This window comes from Bufo bufo, chromosome 6 (assembly GCF_905171765.1).
Source record: "Bufo bufo chromosome 6, aBufBuf1.1, whole genome shotgun sequence".
In the NCBI taxonomy this organism is placed as follows: Eukaryota; Metazoa; Chordata; class Amphibia; order Anura; family Bufonidae; genus Bufo; species Bufo bufo.
Window position 1 is genome coordinate 82,226,266 of NC_053394.1, and position 18,601 is coordinate 82,244,866.

Sequence of the window (18,601 nt, forward strand, 5' to 3'; positions counted from 1 at the left end):
TCCCCCTGTGCGATCAGCCCAAGTGCATCATTTCCCCCCGGTGCCATCAGCTCCACTATCCCCCAGTGCCATCAGCCCCCCCCCCCCCCCCCGCCATCAGCTCCTTTCCCCCAGTGCCATCAGCTCTCCCTCCTTGTGCCAGCAGCGGAAGACCACGGAGCAGGAGTAATAGCAAGCGCTTCACTCCCGCTCCGTTGTCACGTGACACAAACGAATCCTGGAAAAAATTTGCATCGAGGATTTCTTTGTGTCTAATTACTCGATTTAGTCTAGTATTCGTTGCAGCCCTAGCTTAGTGCGTGGGAAGATGTAATAATGTCTTTGCATTGAGCTCTCCCTAGTGGTGGCTGAATGAAAAAGCAGTATTTTCACCTAAGAAAGGAAGAAGAGAAGAACAAAACCTGTAGCATGGCCCCCATCTACCATGTGTCTGCATGGTGTTTTCGTATGTGGTGGAGGGGACCAAATGTGACAGCTACCTGTACACCGGATAGTGCTACACCTCTGAAATCAATGTTTTTATTGAAAGGTAGCAGATAGTCCTTCAAAGAACACTACCACTGGAAATTTAAAAATATATATTTTTGTAAATGTAAAATTACTTTTTCCATTACCAAATACAATGAGATTTCCTTGTTCACAAGTTCCTTTTTCTGACTGGATTCATTTTTCCACTACATTATACACTGCTTGTTTCCATAGTTACGACCACCCTGCAATCCATCAGCGGTGGCCGTGCCTGCACACTATAGGAAAAAGTGCTGACCTTTCTGGTGGCCGAGACAGTGGGAGCTGTACAAGTGCTATGGGAACGATAATAAATGGCAATTAGTGTTAAGCAATTTGACATCAATCCAGATTTCAGAAAAAAATCGATTTGCCACGGAGCTGAAGTTCCTCGCGCTTTGTGGTAACGAATCAATTTTTCCTAAAATGGCCATTAAAATTTTTTTTTAAAATATTCACCTCATCCATTTGCTCACGAAGAAGCCGTGGTGGCAATCTCACGCACGGTGAAGAAACCACATGAAATCTCACGCACGGTGACGTCAGCATGCTGGCCAGGCACGGTGATGTCATCATTGACGTCATCACGTCACTATGTGAGATTTTGTGCTGTTTCTTCAATCAAGATTCGTAATTCGAAATTCAGCCAAGTTGTTGCATTGAATTTTTTATTTTTTCACCCATCTCTGATGGTAACACATAGATACAGTGAAGACAGGGATGGGAGAACAGAACTGAGATTGGCTGTAGGAAGTCAGCTGTCAGGATGGAGTTAAAGGGGACCTGTGACCCTGATTTTGGGTCATTTTCTACAGTGATACATGAGTAGTACTGCAGATATAGAGTCCAGATCACTATTTTTTTTTTTTTTTCTTCTGTCCCTGGTCCCCCCTGTCAGCTCTCAGAGCTGCATTAAAATGCACTGTCAGGACTACCATGCATGTACTCCATCATGTTAGAACAGCACAGCAGTCCGGGCTGTGTATTCCAGAGCAGCTTTGAGCACTGACAGCGGGCGAACGGGGGACAGTAGGAAATAAAAAGTAGTGATCTGGACTCCGTATCTGCAGTACTACACATGTATTATCGTAGGTAATAGTCTAAAATCGGGGTGACAGATTCCTTTAAATGGGCAACAAGATGATCGGTTGGTAAGGGGTGACGGCGGTGTGCAGCAGAGAGGAGAGCATTGAAGAAAAAGACGCTGTGGAGTGAGTGTACCACAGGTCCGTGAATACGTCCGTGGCTGAGGAGAGACCGTCAGGCCGGTTGGAGGAAGCGAAGCCGACCTATGAAGTAAGCTGTTTACCCTCAACCCGGAAAGAAGTTAATATCACACAAGTAAAAGTTATTAAAAAAGGAAGAGACTACGGGGCCCATTTATGTACTGATATCAGTCGCAGGTTTTGTCGCAAGCCATTTTGCGACAAAATCTGTAATTTTTTCCCCCCGCTCACACCACTTTCCCGATAGGTCTAAAAAGGGGGCATGGTGTGGACGGGCTGCCAGTTTTTAGCATACAAAATGACTTAATTCTATGCCAGCAAGGCAGCTGGCGCAGATTTTAGATTGTCACGCGTCCTGCTGGAGGAAGCAATAAAGTTATGTAGAGGCCTGCACCTCCACATACGGTAACTTTGGCGGTTCCTCCAGCAGGGCAGGTACAATTAGGACCGGCGTCTAAATAGCCAGTCTTAATAAATGGTCCCCTATGTTCTTCTTTATTAAACAGAAATATATACAGTGAACACCACACTAACAATAAAAGTTGATTTATTGCTCGCCACCCCCCCCCCCAACAAAAAAAAAAAAAAAAGTGGCCCGCTTCCATACTATCCAGCACTTCAGTTATGTTTGTTGGTATGCTCTTCTAATGGAGCAGAACAATTGAAACAACAACGCTGGTGTGAACTCAGCCTGACTGGTTTTACTGGTAGCAGTTCTTTGAGTGTGCAGTATCGGGGACATCAGTGATGTGCATCCCCAAAACTCCTCCCCATGGAAACAACTGACAAAAATCAAACCAGGAAATGTTGTCATGATGGTCAGATAGGCTTATAATATAGGCTTTGGGCCTGTAACTTCAAGCCTATGTGCTATCTATTGTAATATCTATCCAGTAGGACCGCTTCTGCGAGGAGGCGAGACGAGACCGTCTTTCCTGGGATGCGACAACTCAGGCACACTGGATTACTGGGGACATCAAGGGCGGAAGGGGGGTATTATATGTACAAGGACATTATCTAGAGGGGGGGAGAGCATTAAATATTGTATATGGGGGCACTATCATACCTTCCTCTCCGGACTTTGTAGGAGAGTCTCAGATTTCGATGGCTGTCCTGTGGTCCCGGGAGGGCTGAGGTATGTCCCACCCTTAACTGTCTCCGCGTCCTTAGTACACAAAAACAGCTGATTGCAATGGTGAAGCGGGGAGCCGTCTGCTCCCTGCTTCACCATTGATCTCAGCTGCCGTCACTTCCCAGCAGCCATGTTGCGGTCACACATACATCTCGCTGCTGAGTTGAAAGGGCTGCATAAAGTCGGCATAACTACTGAAAAAGGAGCATAATGTGGCAATAACTACTTAAGGTGGGCACAATGTTTGTATAACTACTGAAAGAGGGGCACAATGTGGGCATAACTACTGAAAGGGGGCCAAAATGTGGACATGACTACTGTGAGGGGGCACAGATATAACCTCTGTGGGGACACTAAGAGGACTTGGTGGGATTGGGTATGTATAGATATGCATTGGGTGGAGTTAGAAGCGTACCCCTGCCATGTCATTTCCAAAAGTTGGAAAGTATGGGCACTACAGGGCGCACAGCATTTTATATGTGGAGACATTATACTACAAGGGGAGAGAGTATTATATATACTGGGGCATTATACCACCACTGAAAGAGGGCAATATTCTATGTGCAGAGCACTACTGGGGGCATTATACATATGGGCACTACAAGGGGGTCGAATTATATGTACTGGCTCTACAAAGGTCATTATAACCACAGGGGCACAGCATGCGTGCTTTATAAATACTGGGGCTACAACCAGGGGCATTATAAATACTAGGGCAACTAGAGGGGGCATTATTACTACTGGGAATACGGTGAGGGCTTTATTACTACTGGGGGCTCTAAACGGGTGCCTTACAGAGGGGCCTTGTTACTGCTGGGGGAACTATAGGGGAGCCTTAAAGGGGTTGTCCAGGCTTTTACTATTGATGACCTATCCTCAGGATAGGCCATTAATATCAGATCGTCAGGGGTCCGACACCCAGCACCCATGCTTTTCAGCTGTATGAGGAGATGGTGCGCACAGTGCACCTGTGCCATCTCTCTTCTCTTCCTGTTCACCGCCGATGTCTATGGAAAAGACCATAGACTGCACCAGAGGACAGGAAGAGAGAAGGGAGACGGCACGTGTGCACTGCATGTGCCATCTTGTCATACAGCTGATCGGAGGGACAACCTGCACTATGCAATTATCATGCAAGTTATCTCCTATGGTTAACGCCGTAAAAAAAAAAAAAAGCCAGAATTGCAGAATTCGCCACAAAAATAAACAGCGATCCAAAAAGTGTTATGTTCCTCAAAGTGATACCAATGAAAACTACAAGCTGCCCCACAAAAATCAAGCCCTCACACAGCTCAGTAGAAATAAAAATGTATGGGTCTTGGGATGTGGTGACACAAAAAGATTTTCTACTTTTTTGAAAAAAGGGTTTTCAGTGCGCAAAAGTAGTAAAACACAAAAAAAAAATACTTTATGTATTTGTTATCACTCTAATCATACTGACCCAGAGAATAAAGATATCATGGTATTTATGCTGAAGAAGTAACTCGGCAAAATTTCTAACGTAAAAATTCAGTGTCAGTATTGCTGTGTTTTCCTATCAGTAAGTTACCGGTATGTGTACCCCGATATGACGCCATTAAAAACTAAAACTCATACAAACCATTATACTGCTACATAGACGGAAAAAGAAAAAATTTATAACTAGGCTACAATGAAAAAAATTTAAAAAAATTCTGGTCATTAAGGGGTTAAGGTGCAAATATGGTTGGAAGACAATACCAGTAACTACAAAAAGGAGGCGACAAGCTGCTGATCTACGCTGGACTGCAGCAATGCAGGAACCAGCTGAAGCTTGGATACATGAACAATACCTAAAGACAAGTCAATACATGAATCAATGGGGGGAGGGGAGGTCTGATCATGAAGGGAATTTTTACAATCAGCTTGGCTTAGGCTACTTTCACAGTCGGGGCTCCGCTTGTGAGCTCCGTTTGAAGGCTCTCACAAACGTCCCCGAACGCATCCGTCCAGCTACCAATGCATTCTGAGTGGATGCGGATCCGCTCAGAATGCATCAGTCTGGCAGCGTTCAGCCTCCGCTCCGCTCAGCAGGCGGATACCCGAACGCTGCTTGCAGCCGCGCGGAGGCAAACGGATCCGTCCAGACTTACAATGTAAGTCAATGGGGACGGATCCGTTTGAAGTTGACACAATATGGTGCAATTTTCAAACGGATCCGTCCCCCATTGACTTTCAATGTAAAGTCTGGACGGATCCGTCTGAACTACTTTCAGACTTAGAAATTTTTCTAAGTTATAATGCAGACGGATCCGTTCTGAACGGATCCAAACGTCTGCATTATCGGAGAGGATCCGTCTGTGCAGACATCAGACGGACCCACTCTGAACGGTAGTGTGAAAGTAGCCTTAAAGGGCTTCTGTCACCCCACAAAAGTCATATTTTTTTTTTTTGGATAGTTACATTCCTTATAGCGCGATATAGGAGAATATAATCTTGTCACTTACTTTCATGCGGCCCTTTCTTTAGAAAACGAAGTTTTATAATATGTAAATCAGGGCTCTACCAGCAAGTAGGGCGTCTACTTGCTGGTAGCCGCAGCAGAAAACCGCCCCCTCGCCGTGTTGATTGACAGGGCCAGCCGTGATCTCCTCCTCCGGCCGGCCCTGTCAGTATTTCAAAAATCGCGCGCCTCTGTTCATTCGGCGCAGGCGCTCTGAGATGAGGAGGCTCGTCTCCTCAGCACTCCCTCAGTGCGCCTGTGCCGATGACATCACCGAAAGGGAAGACGTCATCGGCGCAGGCGCACTGAGGGAGTTCTGAGGAGACGAGCCTCCTCATCTCAGAGCGCCTGCGCCGAATGAACAGAGGCGCGCGATTTTTGAAATACTGACAGGGCCGGCCGGAGGAGGAGATCACGGCTGGCCCTGTCAATCAACACGGCGAGGGGGCGGTTTTCTGCTGCGGCTACCAGCAAGTAGACGCCCTACTTGCTGGTAGAGACCGGATTTACATATTATAAAACTTCGTTTTCTAAAGAATCGGCCGCATGAAAGTAAGTGACAAGATTATATTCTCCTATATCGCGCTATAAGGAATGTAACTATCCAAAAAAAAAAAAATGACTTTTGTGGGGTGACAGAAGCCCTTTAACCCCTTAAGGACCGGGCTCATTTTCACCTTAAGGACCAGGCCATTTTTTGGAAATCTGACCAGTGTCACTTTAAGTGCTAATAACTTTAAAACGCTTTGACTTATCCAGGCCATTCTGAGATTGTTTTTTCGTCACATATTGTACTTCATGACACTGGTAAAATGAAGTCAAAAAAATTATTTTTTTTGCACAAAAAAATACCTAATTTACCAAAAATTTGGAAAAATTTGCAAATTTCAAAGTTTCAGTTTCTCTACTTCTGTAATACATAGTAATACCCCAAAAAATTGTGATGACTTTACATTCCCCATATGTCTACTTCATGCTTGAATTGTTTTGGGAATGATATTTTATTTTTTGGGGATGTTATAAGGCTTAGAAGTTTAGAAGCAAATCTTGAAATTTTTCCGAAATTTACAAAAACTCAATTTTTAGGGACCAGTTCAGGTTTGAAGTCACTTTGCGAGGCTTACATAATAGAAACCACCCAAAAATGACCCCATCTAAGAAACTACACCCCTCAAGGTATTCAAAACTGATTTTGCATACATTGTTAACCCTTTAGGTGTTGCACAAGAGTTATTGGCAAATGGGGAGGAAATTTGAGAATTTGATTTTTTTGTCTAATTTTTCATTTTAACCCATTTTTTCCACTAACAAAGCAAGGGTTAACAGCCAAACAAGACAGTATCTTTATTGCCCTGACTCTGCTGTTTACAGAAACACCCAATATGTGGCCGTAAACTACTGTACGGCCTCACAGCGGGGCGTAGAGTGAAAGGTGCGCTGTTTGGTTTTTGGTAGGCTGATTTTTATGGACTGGTTTATTTACACCATGTCCCATTTGAAGCCCCCTGATGCACCCCTAGAGGAGAAACTCCCTAAAAGTGACCCCATCTAAGAAACTACACCCCTCAAGGTATTCAAAACTGATTTTACATACGTCGTTAACACTTTAGGTGTTGCACAAGAGTTATTGGCAAATGGAGATGAAATTTGAGAATTTCATTTTTTTGCCTAATTTTCAATTTTAACCCATTTTTTTCACTAACAAAGCAAGGGTTAACAGCCAAACATGACTGTATCTTTATTGCCCTGACTCTGCCATTTACAGAAACACCCAATATGTGGCCGTAAACTACTGTACGGTCACACAGCGGGGCGTAGAGTGAAAGGTGCGCCGACTGTTTTTTTGACACCATGTCCCATTTGAAGCCCCCCTGATGCACCCCTAGAGTAGAAACTCCATAAAAGTGACCCCATCTAAGAAACTACACCCCTCAAGGTATTCAAAACTGATTTTACAAACTTTGTTAACCCTTTAGGTGTTGCACAAGATTTAATGGAAAATAGAGACACAATTTCAAAATTTCACATTTTTGGCAGATTTTCCATTTTAATATTTTTTTTCCAGTTACAAAGCAAGGGTTAACAGCCAAACAAAACTCATTATTTATGGCCCTGATTCTGTAGTTTACAGAAACACCCCATATGTGGTCGTAAACCGCTGTACGGGCACACGGCAGGGCGCAGAAGGAAAGGAATGCCATACGGTTTTTGGAAGGCAGGTTTTGCTGGACTGTTTTTTTGACACCATGTCCCATTTGAAGCCCCCCCTGATGCACCCCTAGAGTAGAAACTCCAGAAAAGTGACCCCATTTTAGAAACTACGGGATAGGGTGGCAGTATTGTTGGTACTAGTTTAGGGTACATATGATTTTTGGTTGCTCTATATTACACTTTTTGTGCGGCAAGGTAACAAGAATTAGCTTTTTTGGCACCGTTTTTTTTTTTTGTTATTTACAACATTCATCTGACAGGTTAGATCATGTGGTAATTTCATAGAGCAGGTTGTCACGGACGCGGCGATACCTAATATGTATTACATTTTTTTAATTTATGTAAGTTTTACCCAATGATTTCATTTTTAAAACAAAAAAAAGTTTTAGTGTCTCCATAGTCTAAGAGTCATAGTTTTTCAGTTTTTGGGCGATTATCTTAAGTAGGGTCTCATTTTTTGCGGGAGGAGATGACGGTTTGATTGGCACTATTTTGGGGTGCATATGACTTTTTGATCGCTTGCTATTACACTTTTTGTGATGTAAGATGACAAAAAATTGCTTTTTTTACACAGTTTTTTTTTTTTTTTTTTTTACGGTGGTCACCTGAGAGGTTAGGTCATGTGATATTTTTATAGAGTCGGTCGATACGGACGCGGCAATACCTAATATGTATACTTTTTTTTTATTTATGTAAGTTTTACACAATGATTTCATTTTTGAAACAAAAAAAATTATGTTTTAGTGTCTCCATAGTCTAAGAGCCATAGTTTTTTCAGTTTTTGGGTGATTATCTTAAGTAGGGTCTCATTTTTTGCGGGATGAGATGACGGTTTGATTGCTACAATTTTGGCGTACATGCGACTTTTTTGATCACTTTTATTACCTTTTTTTGGGAAGTAAGGTGAGCAAAATTTCAATTTCATCATAGTTTTTTATTTTTTATTTTTATGGCGTTCACCGTTCGGGTAAAGTAACATGACCGTTTTATAGATCAGGTCGTTACGGACGCGGCGATACCAAACATGTGTAGGGAATGTTATTTTTTTAATTTTTAATCAGTGATAAATGTGTTTTTGGATTTTTACTTTTTTTTCACTTTTTTTCACTTTTTTTTGTTACCCAGATCCACTTGGTTCTTGAAGATCCAGTGGGTCTGATGTCTGTATAATACAGTACAGTAAAATATATATTGTTCTGTACTGTATTTTACTTACACTGAACAGATCTATGCTTTCAGCACAGATCTGTTCAGCACCATGGACAGCAGGACGCCTGAGAGGCGTCCTGTTGCCATGGGAACCTTCCCCGTCTGCTCAGAACTTCGCAGACGGGGAAGGGTAAGGATGGGATCTGGCGGGGGGCTGTCTGGGAGCTCTCTCCCTCTCCATCGGGGGGCTGCAAAGGCACAGCAGCCCCCCGATCGGAGAGGGAGGGAGCTCCCTCTTACTGTTAACTTTTTCCATACAGCGGTCCGTACGGACCGCTGTATGGAAAGGGTTAAACGGCTGACATCGCATCACCGATGTCAGCCGTTTATACCAGGGTGCCAGCAATGTGCTGGCACCCTGGTATACCCACTCTACACCAACGATTATTCAATGGGAGGCGGGCGGGGGATCGCGATCCCGCCTGCCGCACCGCCCGCCTCCCGCACCGCCCCCACCGCCCGCAACACCCCCCCTGCACCTCCCACCGGGCTAAAATCATTCAGAGGTGCAGGGGGGGGTGATAAAAATATATTTTCGGCACACTAAAGTTTCTGATCGCCGCGGTCAGGGACCGCAGCGATCAGAAACAGCAGAAAGCGCAACAAACCGCAGGTCTGAATTGACCTGCGGTTTGTTGCGATCGCGGACATGGGGGGGTCACGGGACCCCCCCGCGCATTTAGCCGAGGTGCCTGCTCAATGATTTGAGCAGGCACCTTGTTCCGATCACAGCCGGCCGGGCGGCAGTGATCGGAACAACACATGACGTACCGGTACGTCATGTGTCCTTAAGGACTCGGGAAACATGCCGTACCCATACGTCATGTGTCCTTAAGGGGTTAAAGGGGTTCTGCACTTTGTTTAAACTGATGATCTATCCTCTGGATAGATCATCAGCTTCTGATCGGCAGGGGTCTGACACCCGGGACCCCCGCCGATCAGCTGTTTGAGAAGGCAGCGGCGCTCCAGTAGCACCGCGGCCTTCTCGCTGTTTACTGCCGGCCGAGTGACGTCACGACTAGTATCAACTGGCCTGGGCGGGGCTAAGCTTCATTCAAGTGAACAGAGCTTAGCCCCGCCCAGGCCGGTTGATACTAGTCGTGACGTCACTGGGCCTGCGGTAAACAGCGAGAAGGCCGCGGCGCAGCTGGAGCGCTGCTGCCTTCTCAAACAGCTGATCGGCGGGGGTCAGATGCTGATGATCTATCCAGAGGATAGATCATCAGTTTAAACAAAGTGCAGAACCCCTTTAAGTTTGCGTTTTACCAAACGTTGCATGTCGTTTGCCGAGTCTGACACATCTTTAAGGCTATTAGGGCTCATGCACACGACCGTATGTATTTTGGATGACGTCCGTGTGCAGCCCGTATTTTGCGGAACGGAACAGCTGGCCCCTGATAGAACAGTCTTATCTTTGTCCATTGCGCCGACAATAATAGGACATGTTCTATTTTTTTGCGGAACGGACATGCAGACATAAGGAAATGGAATGCACACGGAGTAACTTCCGTTGAAATTAATAGTTGCCCATAAGGTCTGCAAAAAATAAATTATGAACGGACACAGAAAGAAAATACGTTTGTTTGCATGAGCCCTATTGGAGGGAGATTGCGCCATTTTTGTGACTTTTTTGAAAAAGCTGCACTGAATAAATATAGCTTAGGTCTCATGCACACAACCGTGGTGTGTTTTGCGGTCCGCAAATGGCGGATCCGCAAAACACGGATGGCGTCTGTGCGCGTTCCGCAATTTGCGTAACAGCTCGGACAGCCTTCAATATAAATGCCTATTCTTGTCCGCAAAGCGCAGACAAGAATAGGACATGTTCTATTTTTTTGGCGGGGCCACGAAATGGAGCAACGTATGCGGACAGCACACGGAGTGCTGTCCGCATCTTTTGCAGCTCCATTGAAGTGAACGGGTCCGCATCCGAGCCGCCAAAACGGCTCGGATGCGGACCAAAGCAACGGCCGTGTGCATGAGGCCTTACATCTACTTGCCTAGCTAATCACGTCTACCATAAAAATCGAAAGTCGCAAAAACAATGTAAAAGTAACAAATTTTACATAAAAATGACATAGACCACAATTAGCTCCAGAAAACCAGCGTGCGGGGCTTTATAATAAATTCCCTGTGTGCATTGTCACCCAAGAAGATCCTCTGGGCCCAAGCTCTGACAATAATGGAAAATAGAAAATAGCGTATGTCATTTACAGGCGAGGCGGAGGAGGAAGGAGGCATGACGGTGCAGTTCTAAAGCTTCTACACACCGACTAGAACTTCTAAGATCAGCTGCCCAGCACAGAAAAGCCTCCTCAGATAAGGGACAGCTCCTGTGCACACAGATCTGCCCTCTTACTTTTTGTTTGCTGTTTCTCGAAGTTCAGATACCGGTTCTGTCAGTAGATCAGTAGAAACTCTCCGCAATATTTCATAGAAAACTTACCAGCAGCAGAACTTCACTTCCAAACTTCATGATGGTAAGATGAAACTGAAAGTAAAAGCAGTAACAAGGCGGCCCGAAGGGGGAGTCAGAAGTGGGACTTCTGGTAAGGACTTGAGTTTACTGTAAATGTGTCACTGCTTTATGACTGATAGCAGAGAGTAAACACGTTCCTCTTCCTCGTCACATAAGGACAATTTTGGCAATGATCTTTTTTTCCATTTTTCCTCCTCTTGCACACGAACATTTATTTTTTTCCGTTTAAGTTCCGTTTTTTGCGTTCCATATACGGACCGTATACTGAACCATTCATTTCAATGGATCCGAAAAAAACAAAAAAAAATGGAAGGTACTCTGTATGCCTTCCGTTTCCGTATTTCCATTTTTCCGTTCAAAGATAGAACATGTCCTATTATTGTCCGCATAACAGAAAAGGATTGTACTGTTCTATCAGGGGCCAGCTGCTCTGCAAAAAACGGAATGCACGCGGACGTCATCCGTTTTTTTTGCGGACCGCAAAATACTGAAAAAGCCATATGGTCGTGTGCAAGAGGCCTGAGGCCTCGTTCACATTTCCGAGTCAGTGTCATGTCCATAAAAAAGAGCGCACGTGTTTCATCCGTGAAGATGTCCTTGGAGGATCCATGGTTGGTCCGAGTGTCCGTTTTTACCATCCGTGTGTCATGGAAGTTGCCCAGCTGAAAATTAATTTCTAAAGAATCTCCTATAAGTCTTCAGTGAAAAACGGACGCAACACGGACACAACAGGGATGTCATCCGTGTTGTGTCAGTGATTTTCACGGGCCCATAGACTTCAGTGGGCGTGCTTGGTCCGCATCACGGACAAGTAGTGCATGTCCCCGTGAATTTATTTTTACTGACCCGCAGTCAATAAAAAATACTGATATGTGAAAAGACATATTTAAATCAATGGTTATGTGTGCTGTCCGCAGAAAATGCGGACAGGACACATCAGTGAAGAATGGAAAGGTGAACGAGGCCTAAGGCCTCACGCACACCACAATAGCAAGTCTGTAATATATACGGGCACCGGCCATGTGGGCACCGTATCACGGATGCGGACTCATTCACAATCCAGAAGATACGGTGCGGAACGGAGGCAGGGATCGGAAGCCCACAGAAGCACTGCGAAGTGCTTCTGTGGGTTTTCTGGCTACTTTCACACTTGCGTTAGGTGCGGATCCGTCTGGTATCTGCCCAGACGGATCCGCACCTATAATGCAAACGCTTGCATCCGTTCAGAACGGATCCGTCTGCATAACGCAAAAAAGCAGTGCATGTACTTTTGCAGTGCTGACCGTTGGATGTGGATCGTGGACCCCATTGAAGTGAATAAGTTCGCATCCGCAGACGGCGGGCACATGGTGCATGGATATCCACAGCATGGACGCTGCACGTTTGTGTGCATTAGACCTTAACCCTTTCGCTACCAGCGGCATACATGTACGGCGCTGGAGCAATGTGCAAACATGGCGCCCGTTTGCACGGGCAGCGGGCGTCATGGCCGGCAGATCTCTGCTGTTTCACACAGCACAGACCTGCGGCTAATTACCGTGACCGGCAATAATGCCGATCGCAGTAATTAAATGCTTTAGATGCCGTGATCAAGAGAGATTGCGGCACCTAAATGCACAAAAACCCGCAAGCTCGCACTTCCGGGCTTCCTACCGATGCCCCATGTGGCCAATTTGGGCATCGGTGGTTAGGCTGAACACTCTCAGCGTTGCTGATAAGGCTGCAAGTGTTGCTCCAATTCTTATTTTGGCCACCAGATGGCAGGCCAGGATAAGTAATAAGAAAAGTTGACTGTAAATGGCAAATATAAAATCCCTGATAAACCAAAATTAAAAATTAAGAAATATAATAAATAAACTCATATATGAGGCACAAAATGATAAAAAAAAAATGCTAAAGTTAAAAAATATATAAAAAAATTATAAAAGTTTAAATCACCCCCCTTTCCGTATAATAAAAAAATAAATACCTAAATAACAATATATATAAACATCATGGGTATCACCGCGACCGAAAACGCCCATACTATTAAAATAGAAAAAAAAATTCAATACGGCGAATGGCGTAACGTAAAAAAGGGTAAAAATGGGCGATTTGCAATTTTTTTCATTGCTTTTCTTGCTCCGAAAAATTTAATAATATGTGATAAAAAAGTCACACACACTCCAAAATGGTATAAATAAAAAGGACAGATTATTCCGCAAAAAATTTGCCGCAAACAGCTCAGTAGATATAAGTATATAAAAGTTATGGGGGTCAGAATATGGTGATGTAAAAAAAAACTTTTTTCTCAAAGTTTAAATTTATTTTTTACACTATTTAGACATAAAAAATCTATACATATGGGGTATCGTTGTAATCGTACTGACCCATAGAATTAAGGGCATGGGTCAGTACGAAATGCCGTGGGAACAAAACCCGTAAAACGGTGGAGGTATTGCGTTTTTTTTTTCAATTCCACCCCCATTTGGAATTTGTTTCCCGCTTCCCACTACATTTTATGCCATAATTAATGGTGGCATTGGAAAGTACAACTTGTCCCGCAAAACATAAGCCCTCATACAGCTATATGACTGGAAATATAAAAAAGTTATGGCTCATGGAAAATAGGGAAGAAAAATGAAAACGCTAAAATTGTGATATCTTTATTTTATGATATTTTTGTGACACTTTTAAAAAGATAGATCGGTCTAATTTGGAAGTGCATCACCCAGTTGTATAGATTTGATCCAGTCCAGATATTAGTAAATACCTGAATTTAGGCAAACACCGCCTCTCCTAATCAACAATACTATAAAAACGAAATTAAACAGACAGCTATTCATGACCACTGAAGAAGGAGCACGTCAGCTCCGAAACGCGTTTGGTATTGATAAATATCAGTACAGTTATTTGCAGCTTCCTATAATTACCACTCCTATCTTTGGACATCTACATCTACATTTTATGCTTGGATAATATGCTAAAATCTCTCCTGTGAAAGAACAGACCGCTCGTGTAATAGAGCATAGGGGCCGACAAAAGACACCGCCCTCAACCACGTGGGACGCCACATGGGACGCCAGCAGAGTGGAGTTTGAGAAGCATAGCGGCCATAACACTGCAATAACAGAGCGGGATATAAGAACCTGAGGAGACAATATATTTGAATATATAATCCTGGAGTGGTAACGTCCTATCACAACAATTATTTATGTCAACCGCATATCAATTATAATATAGCTGCAATATTTCAAATAGTGTCGACTACAAACGATATAGACACATATGCTATATCGACGCACTATGGATTTTTATAACCTCCAATAGAGGTGTAAACTACTAAGAGGACGCATGTCCATTCAATAGCAGACCTATATAACTTTGTACAAGTGTATATAAGCCACTATGATTGAACTTGCTACGCTGCTATATCCATTTATATGAAATTTAGTATGCTACCATAATCTTTCGAGATGAGCGAATCGAAGTTAAAGAATTGGAATTCGATCCAAATTTCAGGAAAAATTCAATTTGTGCCGAATCCGAATTTCCTCACGCTTTTCTAAAATGGCTGCTGCACGTGTGAGGACATGGAGCAAAGAACTCTGGAAAGGCGGGATCACCCACAATGCCATGCATGCAGCCAATCAGCAGCCAGCCTCTGTGATGTCACAGCCCTATAAATAGCCTCAGCCATCTTGGATTCAGACATTTTCCAGTGTACTTAGTGCAGGGAGAGACGTCTGCAGGCGCTAGGGACAGTGGTAGAAAAAAACGTCATTGTGCTGAAAAAACTATTTACAAGTTCAGGGAAAGATTATTCAAGGTGTAGGGAAAGGATAGGGAGGAATCATCCCACAGCATTTATGTTGAACAAGGTTTAGTAGGGGAGGTTAGAGCCTGGGTAATAGGAACAATCCTATTACACCTTGCTGCGCTGACTGCGGATCCAAATTGCCATTATACAGCTCTGTAATTCCAGCAAACCGTTCTTGTTATTAGGGTGCAAGTGCTGTTTGATACAAGTATTAACAGGGTTTATTACAAGGAAATATTTCTATGTCTTATTTGCCCTTGTGCGGAGCAGTTATATGTTCTAAAGCATTTTTGGCTTGTATTAGTGGGAAAAAAGGGCTTATTAGCCGTTGTGTGGTGAAGTGTGAAAATTACAGCCCTTTTTGTTGTGTATTAGTGGCAAATAATATATATATATTTGCCGTTCAGTGGTGCAGTTATCTGTTCTAAAGCCCTTTTTTGTTTGTATTAATTGGGAAAAAAGGGCGTGTTAGCCGATGTGTGGTGAAGTGAGAAAATTACTGACTTTTTTTGGGTTTTAATTTCCTTTTTATTTATTGTTTGTGACGCCAATTGCAGCGTGCGCAGGGTACTGTCACAGGGCCCTTTAAGGTGTTATAACTCACGTACCAGATTAGGAATGCCAGAGTGGTGTAATGTCTCTGTGTGGTAATGGCAATAGTGTCAACGGTGTCTCCTACCTGGGTATGGCTGGACTCCTGGATCCTGGCTCACTTGCAATAAAATGAGTGTGCTGCTAGTAAGAGTAATTGAGGAACTTGCAGCAGTAATTGAGATCCAGACTTTGGTAAAGTTCAAACTTGTCTTTACTAGTTGCAGCTTTCATCCAAGCGAGATACAGCATTAGTCTTTGGTCCCAGCAGGTATTGGCAATGTGTGGCAGGAATCTATCTTCTGCTCTATCATGTGCCTGGAGCTTTTGCAGGAAAAGCACGTCTGCTTAGTAGCTCTGTAATGTGGCAGGAATTTATCTTCTGCACTATCTATCTTCTGCTGTCTTGGGACTGACTAGCTAAGGAGGAATTTGGCTTCTCCTGGGGTCTCTGGACAGTACTCACAGTTATTGTCTCAGGGTATGCTTCTTCCTGTAACTGCAGGTGGCTGCTTGCTTTTTACCAGCTGAGGCTGCAAGGCTCAGGCTGGGGATGATGATCAATTGTCTCAGCCGAGACAAGATCCTGGCTTGGATCCCTATATCTGGGAGCTCCTACACGCACAGCCTTCCCCTAGCCGGGGTGGCTGGCACACTAACTTAACTTCCTTCTCCATCCATGAGGCGGGATGTGGGAGAGCCCACTCTGCTCACAGAGTGGGGAGCTAAACTGGAATGTACTATTCCAGTCTAGAAACACTAAACTGAACTAAGTCCTTGCTAACATTGCTGCCACCTGCTGGTGAACATAAAAATTACAGCAATATATATTTACAAGGCTTTACAATGCACATTTGTGAGAACACAAGGCAAAATTACACAAGATGACAAGGTAAATACACTTAACAGTTTGTAGAGGGGGTAAAAGAGTTTCGTAACACAACTCTGGGGTGTCACAACACTATGTCACCTTGCCACTCTGTGGTCTCCTCATGCTGCTGTCCTCCACACTATGTCACCTTGCCACTCTGTGGTCTCCTCATGTTGCTGCCCTCCACACTATGTCACCTTGCCACTCTATGGTCTCCTCATGCTGCTGCCACCTCCACAGTATGTCACCTTGCCACTCTGTGGCCTCCTGATGCTGCCGCCACCTCCACACTGTCATTGTGCCACTCTGTGGCCTCCTCCTGATGCTGCTGCCACCTCCACACTGTCATTGTGCCACTCTGTGGCCTCCTCATGCTGCTTCCACCTCACCACTATGTCATAGGGCCACTCTGTGGACTTCTCATGCTGTTCCCACCCTCCCCACTTCATGACTGGACCACTATTTTGCCTTTCGGCCTGGCTGACATCATCATTTATTTGACCTTCCTTCTGATCTGTCAATTGGAAGGAAAAATGAGACGCACAACGGATCCTGTCTGTGTAGCAGCTGTATGGCCTGCATGGTCCCATCAGAATAGGCTTATGATTTGGTAGCCAAAAGCAGGAGTGGGTACAAAACACACAAGACATGCAAATATTCCATTCATGTGTCATCTCTGTTTTGGATCCATGCCTGTTTTTTTTTGCATTAGCAATACTGATGGCTTTTTGAGAAAATGATGACCAAGTGATGGCGGATGCTCAACAGACAGGATCTGTTTTTTGTGGGTTATTGTTCTGACGGATCAGAGGAAGTAATAATCAGTGACGTCAACACAAACTTACTGCTGACACCCTCTCCACTCTGTCCGGGGAGCTCTACTTGTATACGCGTTTAATAGAACAGGTTGTGTTGACATCGATGTGGAATCAGCTGATGATGATGTAAAAGGAGTGCGCTTCTTCTTGGCGCTAACATCGACCTGTAAGGCTGAGTTCATACTTGAGTTATTTGGTCAGTTTTGGCCCCATGACTTCCCAAATAAGCGAAGTGTGCTGTGATTCTAATAGCGACGCCTGTCATCTGCATGTCATGGACTCACAGTATTATTTCACTACCACAGCAGACTCCTTATGCGTGTTACTGCAAGGCACAGTGTTCTACACCACTGTAAAGGCTCTGTGCAGCCAGGAAATAGCCATTTTTAAATAAAATTTGCCGCAAATAAATTTGGATCGAACCGAATTTTTTTTTTAATTCGGCAAACCGGCCGAATCGAATTTTTGAAAAATTCGCTCATCTCTAATAATTATCTATAAGGAGGACTTTTTTTTTTTCTTAAACAACCCATTACACTATAAAGTCATCTATATGTAATTGAGTACGCTGCTATAATTATATGAAATTTGGTATGCTGCTATAATTACCTATAAGGAGGACGTTTTCTCCCTTAGCAACCTACCATCTTGCAACATCATTTACTGAATTGGATATACTACTATAATCATTCATAAGGGGACGTTATTTTTTTATATTATTTTTTTACATATTTTTAACCTTTTCATTTTTATATTATATGCCTCTACAGCACAATTGTTAAGGCTATTTTTAACATTTATATGGAGTTTGGCTTTATGCTAACAAACAATTTGATTGGTAAAGACACACCATTGATGTATTGAGTAGGATCTGATCATGTTTATGTATTTATGAAGCTATTCATCTACCGTATGTAGAAATAATGTTTGGACAATGCAGAACGATTGGGAGATATAGGTAAAAAGATTTATTATTTTAGTGTAATATTAGTTATTTATTTTTATTGATAATAAATTTAACATTGATTATACCATATTGTCCTTTCCATGCCACACCAGAGGATAGAGTGCCTTCCTTACTTTTAATTTATACTAGTTGAATCAATATTGGGGCGGTGGTTGCGCCCAGGATAGAGCACCTCAATCCAGGAGCCTGGGAAAGGTGAGCCACTGTGACATTATCTTTATACATAGGCTATGATCATTGCCAAAGGTGCTGCAACCAAAGGGTCTGAATACTTATGTCAATGCAAGATTTTAGTTCTTCCTTTTTCAATAAAATAGCAAAGATTTTGAA

General features: G+C 43.6%; 1 protein-coding gene across 1 annotated transcript in view; it reads right to left on the reverse strand.

Annotated features, from left to right (window-relative positions):
- FAS (Fas cell surface death receptor) overlaps window positions 1–11,261 on the reverse strand; it is a 52,035-nt gene extending 40,774 nt beyond the window's left edge. The window contains exon 1 of the mRNA XM_040438307.1: window positions 11,193–11,261. Within this exon, the coding sequence (XP_040294241.1) occupies window positions 11,193–11,222 (30 nt within the window). The 5' untranslated portion in view covers window positions 11,223–11,261. The remainder of the gene's footprint in view (window positions 1–11,192) is intronic.
- Window positions 11,262–18,601: the final 7,340 nt, after the last annotated feature.